Raw genomic sequence first — 14,341 nt, 5'->3', positions numbered from 1 at the left:
GCAGGGAAGTATGCAATATGATAGAGATGGGTTCTGACACCAATTTACCCATCTTTTCTTTAACTACTTGATGACATGGTCATAAGTGATGTTGGTTTTGATTGCGCCTTTTGCTTTTTCCTTGATATAGGGCAACATAGTTTCCTCACAGGCTAGCTTTCTGATAAATTAGCAAACTCTTTTGATTCTACAAGATATATGGAAGCCAGGAAAAACATAATTTTACTCATTATTGCTCAGCCTTTTTTAAAATAAAAATATTGTTTTGGTTTACTATTTGTATTTAGTTAGCCTTTGTAATGCTTTGTACCTGTTTTTTTAATTAACGTTATATATGTTTTAATTGTACGTTAATTTATATTTTATATATTAATTTTTCAAACCGCATTAAATGAAACTAACTTTAAGAATACAAACATTTTCTATTTTTGTTTATAATTTGTAATTATTTGTATTTAAAAATAGTTTGCTATGGGAAAATATCTATCAATGGCATGATGTAAACTTGGACATCTTTAATGCTTGGAAATAAATGCTTTGTTCTTTTTCTCTGTTCTTTTATATTTTTATCTTACAATAAAATTAAACATAAAGAAAGTAAATTTTGAAAGCTTACTTCAAAGCTAATATAAAAAGGGTAATATAATCCTATATTCTCCTATTATAGATAGACTTTCGCATTAAGGAAAAACTCTGTCTTAATCCCACTGTTCCAAATGTTATAATTTTCCACATAAAAAAGCTTAGGAGAATAAAATAATAATAATAATAACTACAACAACAACATGATCTTGGAAAACTGCAAGAAAAGGAAGACCAACCTGAATGTGGCATGGATTGACTACAAAAAGGCATTTGACTCTCTGCCACATGACTGGATAATCAAGTGTCCGTATATATAGCCAAGATATTGTTATGGAGTTTGGCTTGGACAAATGTGCCACACTTACTATCAAACAAGAAAAAGTAGTGAAAACTGAAGGAATCAAGATGCCCTACGAAAATAGCATTAAGAGTCTGGATGAGGAAGATTACTACAAATACTTGGGTATTCTTCAAGCTGACAACATCAAGCACACTGAAGTCAAGAAAAAGATTAGAGATGAATACATCAAGAGAGTGAAGAAGATCTTAAAGTCCAAACTCAATGGAGGAAATACCATAAAGGCAATCAACACCTGGGCAATTCCAGTCATTAGGTACACAGCTGGAATAGTGAACTGGACTCAAGAAGAACTAAAAGCAATGGATAGGAAGACCAGAAAAATAATGACAATGAATCATGCCCTTCATCCACGTAATGACATTGACAGACTTTATCTACCAAGGCAAATAGGTGGGCGTGGAATGCTACAAGTACATCAGATGGTTGAAGAAGAAAAAATGGCTTTGGAAGAATATCTTAAGAACAATGATGAAGATGCACTGAAATTAGTATATCAGGAAGGCTTACTGACTACTGGAGAGACCAAACTGGCCTACAAGAAAGACCAAATGAAGAACAGAATAGAGGCATGGGAAGACAAAGCACTACATGGCCAATACGTTAAAAAAATAGCTGGGAAAGCAGATAATAACAAGACCTGGCAATGGCTAAGAGCAGGAAAATTGAAGAAAGAGACCGAGGGACTAATTCTGGCTGCACAAGACCAAGCCTTAAGGACAAATGCATACAAAGTCAAAATTGAGAAGACAGCAACAGACAGTAAGTGCCGCCTATGCAAAGAAGCTGAAGAAACAGTGGACCACTTGGTAAGCTGTTGCAAGAAGATTGCACAGACTGATTACAAGCAGCGGCATGACAAAGTAGCAACAATGGTGCATTGGAAGATCTGCAAAAAATATCATTTGCCTGTAAGCAAAAACTGGTGGGATCATAAAATAGAGAAAGTCATAGAAAATGATAAAATTAAACTGCTCTGGGACTTCAGAATTCAAACAGACAAGCACCTGCAACATAACACCCCAGACTTAACAATTGTCGATAAGAAAGACAAAAAAGTCTGGATAGTGGACGTGGCAGTGCCTGGAGACAGCAGAATAGATGAGAAAGAACTGGACAAGATAAAAAAATACAAAGACCTACAAATAGAAATAGAAAAACTGTGGCAAAAGCAAGCAAGGGTAGTAACAATAGTAATAGGCTCCTTGGGTGCAATCCCAAAACAACTGGAGCACCACTTGAACACCATTGGCATTGACAAATTCGCTATTAGTCAATTGCAAAAGGCGGCCTTACTAGGAACTGCTTCCATCCTGCGACGATATCTGTAATACCATCAAACATCCACATCTGCCTATCCCAGATCCTGGGTATGGACTCGATAGGTAGACAAAATGACAAATCCAGTCTGAACATCTGGCTGACTGTGCGATGATCAATAATAATAATAATAATAATAATAATAATAATAATAATAATAATAATAATAAAGTTGGAAGGGACCTTGGAGGTCATTGAGTCCAATCCCCTGCTCAGGCAGGAAACCCTATACCATTTCAGACAAATGGCTGTCCCGTCTCTTCTTAAAAACTTCCAGTGTTGAAGCATTCACTGCTTCTGGAGGCAGGTTGTTCCACTAGTTAATTGTTCTGTCAGGAAGTTTCTTCTTAGTTCTAGGTTGCTTCTCTCCTTGATTAGTTTCCATCCGTTGCTTCTTGTCCTGCCTTCAGACGCTTTGGAGAATAGCTTGACTCTCTCTTCTTTGTGGCAGTCCCTGAGATATTGGAACACTGCTATCATGTCCCCCTTCTTCCTTCTCTTCATTAAACTAGACATACCCAATTCCAGGAACCGTTCCTTATATATTTTAGCCTCCAGTCCCCTAATCATCTTTGTTGCTCTTCTCTGCACTCTTTCTAGGGTCTCAACAACTTTTTTACATTGAGGTGACCAAAACTGGATGCAGTATTCCAAGAATGGCCTTACCAAGGCATTGTAAAGTAGTATTAATACTCCACGTGATCTTGATTCTATCCCTCTGTTAATGCAGCCTAGCACTGTGTTGGCTTTTTTGGCAGCTGCAGCACACTGCTGGCTCATATTTAAGTGATTGTCCACTATGATTCTGAGATCCCTCTCACAGTTACTACTATTGAGCAAAGCACCCCCTATACCACGGGCAACCTGCGGCTCTGGAGCCGTATGTGGCTCTTTGAACCTTCTCCTGCAGCTCCCAGCCTCCTCCGCCATTTGCAGAGAGAGAGAGAGACAGAGAGGCACTTGCGCTTCCCTTCTCTCTCCGTGTGTTTGTGTGTGTGTCTGTAAAAAAGAGAGTAGCCTCATGCTATTCTTGGACAAGCTGACAAACTTATTGGGCAGGGCTCCTGCCTTTCCTAGTGTCAGCAGGAAGCAGCAGGAAAGGGAGGAGCCCCACCCAATAAGCTTGTCAGCTTGTCCAAGAACAGTGTGAGGCCACTCTTTTACATACATACACACACACACACAAAGAGACAGAGAGAGAGAAGGGAAGCACAAGTGCCCCCCCCCTCTCTCTCTCACTGAGTGAAGGAAAAGGACTGGCAGACTAAGGGCAGGAGAGAGCCAGCCCAATAAGAATGTGTGTCATCTTGTTAGAGAACAGCGTGAAGCCAGCTTGCCAGGTGAGCAGAAGATCGGAGGGAGAGAGAGGGGGAGAGAGGGAGAGAGGGAGAGTGTCAGAATCCAATTATATTTCATCTTTAATTATCAAATATAGAAACTCCCAATTCTGCCTTCTCTGGATTCTGCCATCAGAGGGAGAGAAGGGGGAGAACAAAGGGGCTTTATGGCCCTCACTTCCTTCAGTACACTTCAAAGAGCTGAATGCTGAATGTGTGTTTATTGTAACATCAAAGCGTTAGCACTAGAGGACCTTATCATAACAAAGCAGGGTATTTGCCTTTCATGTAGTTACCTGAAGTCTCCATCCAGACGGAAGAAAGAAGAAAGGGGGTGGAATTGTGATACTTGAAACTATCACTGGAAGGGGGGTTGATTGGGTGGGACTACTGGGGAACCCCTTAAAACCTTGAATGGGAGAGCTTGAACCCCAAGTCCTGTCTAGCATGCCTGCAACCATTTTCTCTTAATAAAGGATTCCTGTTGGAAGAATTATTCCAAGAGTTCTGTCTTCTTAAGATGCAAAGTGGGGTGGGTCCTTACATTAGACAGGACTTGCAAAATTAATCCACCTGGAAGGGAGACCCTTGCCGGGGGATTTTGCAAAAAATTTACCATGTCAGACAATGGAGAAAGAGAGGGGGAAAACTCCCTGGAAAGAGAGCCGCTGACCCAGTTGGAACCTTGCCAGATGTTGGGATCTGAGAGGTCAGATTCCTCGGGAGAAGAAGTGGTGGAGATACAGGACCACAAGACTCGCTGGTCGATGAACGTTGGAAATAAAAGTGAGTGGAGAAAGGAATCAAGAAAGGTGACCCTGAGACGGGGGACCAAACAACCAGAATGGAAGCAGGAGATGGAGAAATCCCTGCACGCAAGTGAAGAGGGAGGAAGCTGGGTACCGTACTCAGACTGGATCCTAGAGAAAGCTATTGACCTGATGAAGAGAACTCTCAGCTCCCTAGGAGAGGAGAATACTGAGCCCTACGGCCGCCCCAGTTCCTGGAGCCACAAAGGGAGAGACACCGAGGGGGACGTGGAACCTGCAACCCCAGGGACATCTACTGATCCAGGAGCCCCCACCCCCTACCGGACCACAGATGGCAATCTGGATGGAAGACACTACCACCCACAACGGAGGCACCGATCCATTCCAAGACGTCCACCGTTGGAGGTGAAATTCAAAGGGGAGCCAACACGCTTGGGGTTTTTCCTAACCCAAGTACTCAGCTACATGGAGGAATATGGGCAGGACATTCCCAGCGACAAAGCCCGCATCCGGATCGTGCAATCTGCCCTGGATGGACCAGCTGCAGATTGGGTAGTGAACTTGCATGACTCCAATGCCCCAGAACTCAGTAACTTCAACCGTTTCATGTCCTCTTTGAGAAGACGATTTGAAGACCCCCTGGCTGATCGCAAAGCCCGTGAAAGAATAACAACGATGAGGCAGGGCAAACGCCCAGTGGCTGAGTATACACAAGAATTCCGGGCCATTGCCAGCAAACTGAATTGGCCAGAAGACATCCTCCTTGGCCATTTCAAAGACGGACTAAACTATGATCTATATGATGCTTGCCTGCCCCGAGGGGACCCACATCGACTTGAGGAATGGTACGTCTTGGCAGAGGAAGCAGAGATCGACATATTGAAGAGGCACCGCCGAAGAAAACAATGGAGCCGCCCCCCGCCTGAGCTGACACACCAACCGGTGAAATCATCGGATACAGCCAAGAAGCAAATGGGGTGTTTCAAGTGCGGAAGAGAAGGGCATCGAGCTGTAGAATGCCGCTCAAAGGCCCCCCAGCACAACCCAGACAGATCCCCAATCAACAAACCCAGAGAGTATTCAGCTAAGCCAAAAGAAACAGCCATGAGAATGATGGAAATTGCAGAAACCCCCACCTCTGCTCACCAAGGGGAAAGAACTCCAGCCTACACCACAGGGACGGTGGATGCCTCAGATGACAGCTCGGAGGGCGAACCCCTGGTAAGTGGATGCATCACACCCATCTTCAAAACAGTGACTATATTAATCCCCCCCATGCCCGAAGCTGTGAAGGTGAAAGCCTTAATAGACTCTGGCTGCACCCGCTGCCTCATTAGCCCAACACTAGTGGGGAATCTGGGCATCCCATCCAGGAGACTGGAACAACCAATCTCATTTGGCCAGCTAGATGGATCCATAGCAGGGGGGGTGCCAGCTACCCTAGCCACTCTGCCAATACACCTCTCCCTGGGCAACCATGAAGAGGACTTAACGTTTGTGGTGACCCCAGGTATGGAATGCCCAATGATTCTAGGGATGGAATGGTTGAAAAAATGGAACCCCTGGGTAAATTGGAGGACGACAGAAATCAAATTCCCGAAGGGGGACCCTATGGACTTAAAACCCCAAGGGAGGCTACCAGAATCAAGAATAGAAAAAGCATCCATAGGAGAGGAAAAAAGATTAACAGAAATACCAGAGGAATATAGGGACCTTGCTGAAGTCTTCAGTGAGGAGAGGGCGAATGAGCTTCCCCCCCACCGACCCACAGACTGTACCATTGAATTCAAGCCTGGGGCAAAACTCCCGAAGCCCAGATTATACTCCATGAGCCCAAAGGAGAAGGAGGAAATGGAAAGATTTATAAAAAAAAACCTGGAGAGAGGTTTCATTGAGCCAGCCAAGCCTAAAGTGGCTGCCCCGGTCCTTTTTAGAGAGAAGAAGGATGGCTCTTTACGTTTATGCGTGGATTATAGGGCCCTGAATACAATCAGTGAAAGCAACCTATACCCGCTGCCCCTCATGAAAGACATGCTGTCACACCTATCGAAAGGGAAAATTTTTTCTAAACTAGACCTAAGGGAAGCTTACTATCGCGTGAGAATCAAGGAAGGGGACGAATGGAAGACTGCATTTAACTGCCCATGGGGTGCTATCAATTCAAAGTCTTGCCATTTGGATTACAAGGGGGCCCTGCAGTCTTTATGCAATTAATCAATGACGTTCTAAGGGAGCACCTGTTTAAGGGGGTCCTTGTTTACTTGGACGACATTCTTATCTTTACTGAAACAAAAGAAGAACACGTCAAACTTGTCAGAGCGGTTTTAAAGAAGCTGCGAGCCGCTCACCTATATGCCAAACTCTCAAAATGCGAATTCCACCAGGAAAGGATAGACTACCTAGGCTATCGCATATCCCCACAGGGCATTGAAATGGACCCGGAGAAGGTCAAAGCAGTACTAAATTGGGCACCACCCCGCACAAGAAAGCAACTACAAAGTTTCCTGGGCTTTGCAAATTTTTACCGCCAATTCATCCCCTCATTTGCACAGATAGCCTTGCCCCTCACTAACTTACTAAAAACGAAGGGAACATCCTCAGTAAAACCTAGCCAGCCACTAACATGGACAATGGAGTGCCAAGCAGCGTTTGAGAGACTAAAGAGACTTTTTTCTGCCGAACCAGTACTAAGGCACCCAGACATGGACAAGCCCTTCATAATACAGGCAGATGCAAGTGATGTGGCAGTGGGGGCTGTGCTATTACAAGAAAATGATGATGCAGTATTGCAACCCTGTGCATATACATCCAAGAAACTCACGGAAACAGAACAGCGCTGGCCCGTATGGGAGAAGGAGGCTTATGGGATACGTTGGGCATTACTCACGTGGCGACAGTTCCTGGAAGGCAACAAAATCCCCTTCCAGGTGTGGACTGATCACAAAAATTTAGAAGCCCTGAAAACTTCCAGGAAACTCAATCCCAAACAAGCCCGCTGGTCCCAGCATTTTCACCAATTCCAATTTAAGCTCAAACATTTACCAGGAAGAAAGAACTTCCTGGCAGATGCACTATCTCGCATGCCCCAATATAACAGCGCACGAACCACAGACTCTAGACCAATAATGGCAGAGTCACAACTGGCAGCACCAGTAACCACAAGAACCCAAGCCAAAATAAAACCACAACTGGACAGCCAAACTGGGATTGAATTCAGAAAAAGTTTGGAAACAGATGAATGGTTCCAGAAAAACAAAACATGTGTGCACAATGAGAGACGGATTGCCTTGGGTAGGGGAAAAGTTATATATACCAACAACTCAAAGAGTAACTTTCATGCAGCTTTGCCATGACACAAAATCAGCAGGGCATTTTGGATTTGTAAAAACTTTACACTTAATTAAACGGCAATTTTGGTGGCCATCAATAAAAAAGGACATAGAAAGTTATGTTGCCAGCTGCCCAACCTGTGCATCAGCAAAGAGGTTGCAAGGGAAATCGCCAGGACTATTACAACCAGTGGCAAGTCCCTCAGCCCCCTGGAGGGAAATAGCCATGGATTTTATAGTGGAATTGCCAGAAAGCAATGGAAATAATGTTATCTGGACAGTCACGGACCTATTTTCCAAACAGGTGCACTTTATCCCTTGCCAAAAAATTCCCACTGCAAAGGCCTTAGCAAAACTTTTCATCCAGCACATTTACAGATTGCACGGGGCACCCCAACGCATCATCTCTGATAGGGGAGTGCAATTTACGTCTGCATTTTGGAAGGAATTTTTATCCCTCTTAGGGACCACTCAGGGATTGACATCTAGCCACCACCCTCAAGGGGATGGACAAGCGGAACGGTGCCAGTCGGTACTTGAGCAATATTTGAGATGTTTTTTAAATTTCCAACAGAGTGATTGGACGGACTTACTTCCTTTTGCAGAAGTTGCCTACAATAATGCAGTCCACTCCAGCACAGGCTACACTCCTTTTCAAATAGCCAACGGCCAAAGTTTCAACCCTATGCCAGAGTTAACCCCAAAAGAACCAACGATCCCTTCACTGAAAGAATGGATGGAAAACCTACAAAACACCTGGCCAATAGTCAGAAAATCACTAGATGAAGCTAGGCGGGCATACAAAGCACAAGCCGATAAAAAAAGGGTTGAGCCTACACCATTCATTATAGGAGAAATGGTGTACTTATCTACAAAATACCTAAAGTCCCTACCGCCCTGTAAAAAACTTGGACCAAAATATATAGGACCTTTTCCAATTAAAAGAATCATAAATCCAGTAACAGTATAATTAGAATTACCCAAAAATCTCAGGCAAATACACCCAATTTTTCATTGCAGCTTGCTGAAAAGAGAGCATCAGTCACCTCTACGGCCAAAAATCCCCCCCCACCACCTCCAATCATAGTGGAGGGTGAACAACACTTCGAAATAAAGGAAGTCCTTGACTCTAGGAGATATCATGGAGCAACTCAGTACCTAGTTGCCTGCAAACACCTCCCTACCTCACAAAACGAGTGGGTCTATAAACGTCATGTCAGAGCCCCGAAACTATTGAAGAAGTTTCACACAGAGTATCCCAACAAGCCTGACTAACTTTTATACCTGTTTTGTTTTCTTGCAGGTGGATCTCTCTTATTGTTAAGAGGGGCCGGATGTCAGAATCCAATTATATTTCATCTTTAATTATCAAATCTAGAAACTCCCAATTCTGCCTTCTCTGGATTCTGCCATCAGAGGGAGAGAAGGGGGAGAACAAAGGGGCTTTATGGCCCTCACTTCCTTCAGTACACTTCAAAGAGCTGAATGCTGAATGTGTGTTTATTGTAACATCAAAGCGTTAACACTAGAGAACCTTATCATAACAAAGCAGGATACTTGCCTTTCATGTAGTTACCTGAAGTCTCCATCCAGACGGAAGAAAGAAGAAAGGGGGTGGAATTGTGATACTTGAAACTATCACTGGAAGGGGGGTTGATTGGGTGGGACTACTGGGGAACCCCTTAAAACCTTGAATGGAAGAGCTTGAACCCCAAGTCCTGTCTAGCATGCCTGCAACCATTTTCTCTTAATAAAGGATTCCTGTTGGAAGAATTATTCCAAGAGTTCTGTCTTCTTAAGATGCAAAGTGGGGTGGGTCCTTACAGAGAGAGAGAACTCATGCATAGCATCCTCTATTTCTTTTTAATTAAACTCTTCAATCAATCCCCCCTCACGCACACACGCGCACAAGTTTTATAGCTCCCAATGTTTTCTTTTCTCTGGGAAACAGGTCCAAGTGGCTCTTTGAGTATTTAAGGTTGCCAACCCCTACCATATACTATACCTGTACATTTGGTTTTTCTTGCCTAAATGTAGAACCTTACTTTTTTCACCACTGAATTTCATTTTGTTACATAGCGCCCAGTGTTCAAGTCTGTCTATTTAATTGTATCTTAAGCCTGTCTTCTGGAGTGTTGGCTATTCCTTCCAGCTTGGTGTCATCTGCAAATTTGATGAGTTTCCCATCTATCCCCTCGTCCAAATTGTTGATGAAGATGTTGAAGAGCACTGGGCCCAGAACAGAGCCCTGGGGCACCCCACTAAACATTTCCCTCCATGTGGATGCAGTTCCATTGAGGACCACATGCTGAGTATGGCCAGTCAGTCAGCTACAAATCCATCTGGTGGTAATGTTGTCTAACCCACATTTTTCTATCTTATCAAGTAATAGGTTGTGATCTACTTTATCAAATGTCTTACTGAAGTCCAAGTAAATTATATCCGTAGCATTCCTCTGATCCACTAATTTTGTCACTTGGTCAAGGAATGCAATAAGATTTGTCTGGCATGATCTGTTTTTGACAAACCCATGTTGGCTTTTAATAATGACTTTGTTTGCCCCTAGGTGTTCACTGATTCATTGTTTATCTTTTCCAGAATCTTCTCAAGTATTGAGGTCAGGCTGATAGGTCTGTAATTTCCTGGATCCATTTCCCCCCCTTTTTTGAAGATGGGAACTACATCAGCTCTTTTCCAGTCCTCTGGTAGTTCCCCAGTGCTCCAGGATCTTTGAAAAATATAGTTCAGTGGTTCTGAGATCACATCTGCCAGTTCCTTGAGAACCCTGGGGTGTAATCCATCTGGTCCTGGTGATTTGAACTCATCTAGGCTGGACAGGTGCTCACTTACAATTTTCTTGCCTATCTTGTGTTTCTATTCTGTTTTTTATGGCACTATTTTTGATAGGTTGGTCTGTTTTTTCCTTTTGTGTAAAGACAGATGCAAAAAACGAGTTAAATAATTCTGCTTTCTCCCTGTTGCTTGTCACCTCCTTGCCACTTTCCCCCAGTAATGGACCAATCATTTTCTTCACTTTTTTCTTGTTTTTCACATGTTGAAAGAAGCTTTTTTTGTTATTTTTGACTTTGGTCGCAAGCCTTAGTTCATTTTGAGCCTTAATTCAATTATTTTATATACATTATATCAGATGTAGGCAATTAAGTTTTCCAATGGGCCATATGAGAAAGAGACTATTGTGGAGGGCCATTGGCCCACCACCCTGTCACTGCCAATGTTCTGCCTGCCATAGTTGCTGCCGAATGCACTAGGACTGCCTGCGGGATGAATGTAGCCTACAGGCCATAAAATGTCCAGGTCTGCAGTATATGATATTGTACATAAAATTGTTACCTCTCCCAAAGAAAAATAGTGTCGTGGTATTTGGGAATCAGGATAAACATTCTCTAAATACCAGGAAAAAGGTTTGCACTGTAGCTTCTGTCTTAATCCAAGTCGTGAAGAAATGTCTCCATAATCCACCTTTGTAACTCCTTTAAAGAAGTATATATTACTGTTAAAGTCTGCCAGAGAACCACAATATTATTTTTTCTTTTGTACAGTTTTAGTGAAATATAAATACAGCATAAATCATATTACTTCAAAACACCAATCTTTACAGATAATCTTTATAAAGGACTCTGAAAAATTATAATAAATTGGATTTTAAACTGAATATTAGGCATGGACACAAATTTGGCTTAAAAAGTAATTCTTTAATTCAGCCTGTCAGCCCTGCCCTAGCTGGCTCTCTAGGAAAGAAAAAACGCTTGACTCCATCTGAAGGTTTCAAGGATCTTTTACTAGAGACAACTGGATACAGCGAAAGCAAGGCTAAATCTGAAGAAAACCCACACAAATTGCTACATTGTTCCAAACCTTTAGCCCTCCCCCATTTGACTAGTTTATCAGTGTCCAATAAGATGGTAGCTGGATATTTTAAGAACAGGACACTTCAAGAAGCAGTTAATATTCCATTCCCAGATCCTGGGCATTCAAAATTGTTTTTAGACCTCTGCTTCCTATTTGCAATAGTCTCCCCCTTTCCCCCCTTTTACAACAGGCCCTCTTACCCTCCCACCCTCTCCCTTTCCAGATTGTGACAGGTGGTGGAGAAGGCAGCCTAACATGCTGTCCCCGTTCCCAGGGACATTAGTCCTGGAAAGAGAAAGAGAGTGTTTTGTGCAGATATTAGTTATGGAATCTCTTGAGTAGTCTGGGAGCAGGCACATGCCATGCATCTACCCATTCTATTTCAGAAGGGGAAAATGTTTCCAGGCTACTAAGAATTGAACTTTTCCTCTGTGCTTCCAGGCATCAAGAATGTTTTCAACTTCAAAATGCTGTTTCCCTTCAATCAGGATGGGGTTGGACATGCCAGTTAGTGCCAGTTTCAACAAGCTGTAATGAAATATTGGATGAATTTGTCTTAGGTCTTTGGGAAGTGTTAGCTGTACTGTGATAGAGTTGATGATTTTAGAAATGGGAAAAGGGCCAATGTATCTGGGCTCCAGTTTTCTGGACCTGTATGTCTAGATTGGAGGTATTTAGTGGAAAGGCAGATAGATTGTCTCCAATTTTGAAATCCTTTGATTGAGTACATTTTTTGTCAGCAGTATTGTGTGCAGTACGTGTTTCATCTAGCACTCTATGGACCAGGGCCAGGTGTTTTGTAGTTGGGTGATCCAATCAGCCAATGAGGTGGTCTGGGATGTATCTTGGGGCAGCTCCGGCATGGCCACAAATTCTTGTCCCATAGCCACTTTAAAAGGGATGAAACCAGTGCTATTATGCAGGGAGGTATTATATGCTACTTCTGCTAATGGGAGGCGATCCGACCAACTGTCCTGCTGGTAATTAATACAATATCCTAAATATAACCATTTTAGTTTGTTCACAGGCTCCATTGGTCTGTGAATGATGGAAACTGCTGAGTTCCTACTTGATGCCTAATAATTTTAAAAATGCATGCCAAAATAGTGAAATGAATTGAACTCCCTGAACTCCTTATGTACTCTGGTGGCCCATGAAGCCTGTAGATGTGCTATACGAAGAGCTTAACTAGAATGAGAGTTGAGGGGATCTCTAAGCAGGTATGTCACAATTCAAATAATGGAGTTTCCTGAGCTTTCAGGAAGCTCAACAATGAATTTCATAGACATTTCCTTCCAAGGTGCCTGGGGTCTTGACACAGGCTGTAGCAGTCCTGGCACATTTCCTGGACGTCGTTTTGCTGTTGCACATACTGGGCAACTATCCACATATGCCTCAATGATTTGTTTCAGGGATGGTCACCAGAATTGGTGTTTTATCAGGTGCAGGGTTTTCATGAACCCAAAATGTCCTACTGTCTTTGAGTCATGATTCTTTTCCAGGACCAGTCTGCTGGTTTTTTTGGGACATATAGTTTTTCTCCAACCCACACACAGCCTTCATGCAAAGTGAAGTCATTCGTATGGTTGTTAAACCAGTCATCATCTTTTAAGGCTGATTTTAGCACTTAAATTACTTGGTTAGTCATGGACTCAGGCTGCTTTGCTTGAGCTCTTGTAACAACTGGAGCTGCTATTTACCATGAGGGGATAACTGGGCAAACAAGTTCTAGTTTAGCGTTGTTGTATTGTGGCATTCTAGATAAGGCGTCTGCCCAAAAATTACAGCCCCCTGGGATATAGCATAAAGGGGAAAATTGAAACGGTTAAAGAACTATGCCCGGGGAGCGTTGCAAAGTAAGCAAACTTACAAAAAGGGGATCTCTCTCTCTCTCTCTCACATACACATACGCACACATGGGAAGATGGTGTGCAGGCAGGCGAGAGAGCAAACTTGCAGATTAGTTTTGTGGTCTATTCTTGCCTCCTCCCTCCCTAAAATCCAGGCAATAATAAAACTCTTTGGATTGAATGGGAAGTTAGGAATTGGTGTGAGTTGAAATTAAAAGGCCGAGTCAACTCCCTACCACCAATTATTTTGTCGGAGACAAAAATACTTCACTTCATCTACTCTTTTATAATTTAATCCAGCCTTACTAATATATTTTGGGTGTCATGAGCCACAGTTCCCATCATCCTGTGGCTATGCTGGCTAGAAATGCAATGCCTTATTTTCTCTGCAGTATGCGCCTAGGAGGCAGTAGGTCTGTGGAATTTAGATGTATTTAAACATTTGTTTCTTTTGCCTAATTTATTAAATCAACATCTAATTTGAAATTAAAAATTTCTGAGAAATCCAGGGTGGTTTACAAGAAAACTCTCTTGTAACAGCTATTGTAAAGCATCACAAGCACTGCTTAAAACAATATTAAAAGTGTATTTTAAGAAAGAAAAATATTAGTAGTAATTTATTTAGTGCTCTTTGACCATAAAATGTGTTGTTGTTTTACATATGCCTGGCTGAACAGTGTGTTTGGAGTTGCCTCTAAACGGGTGAGGGTGCACTGTTCATATTTTCCTTGGGAGAAAGTTCTATAATGGGGGTGCTGTCTCTGAGAAGGCTCTGCTTGTGGCCACTGTTGTATAAACCAAACCAGGGGGACCAATTGGTCTAAATGGATGGTAAACATAGATGATTAGGGGTCTGGAGGCTAAAACATATGACAAATGTTTGTGGGAATTGGGTATGTCTAGCTCAGGGGTAGGCAACCCA

At 42.8% G+C, this 14,341-nt stretch overlaps 1 protein-coding gene across 3 annotated transcripts in view; it reads right to left on the bottom strand.

The window, feature by feature from the left end:
* The window catches only part of GALNT1 (polypeptide N-acetylgalactosaminyltransferase 1), a 96,601-nt gene that overhangs the window by 14,235 nt on the left and 68,025 nt on the right, over positions 1 to 14,341 (bottom strand). For all 3 annotated transcript variants that reach the window (XM_039332220.1, XM_039332226.1, XM_039332233.1), the window contains one exon: positions 11,051 to 11,190. In XM_039332220.1, coding sequence (XP_039188154.1) covers positions 11,051 to 11,190 — 140 coding nt within the window. The remainder of the gene's footprint in view (positions 1 to 11,050; positions 11,191 to 14,341) is intronic.

This window comes from Crotalus tigris, unplaced genomic scaffold, assembly GCF_016545835.1.
Source record: "Crotalus tigris isolate CLP2741 ecotype Arizona unplaced genomic scaffold, ASM1654583v1 scf7180000017623.1712378, whole genome shotgun sequence".
Lineage (NCBI taxonomy): Eukaryota > Metazoa > Chordata > Lepidosauria > Squamata > Viperidae > Crotalus > Crotalus tigris.
Note: the sequence above shows the minus strand (reverse complement) of the source record. Positions and strands in the feature narration are given on the sequence as shown.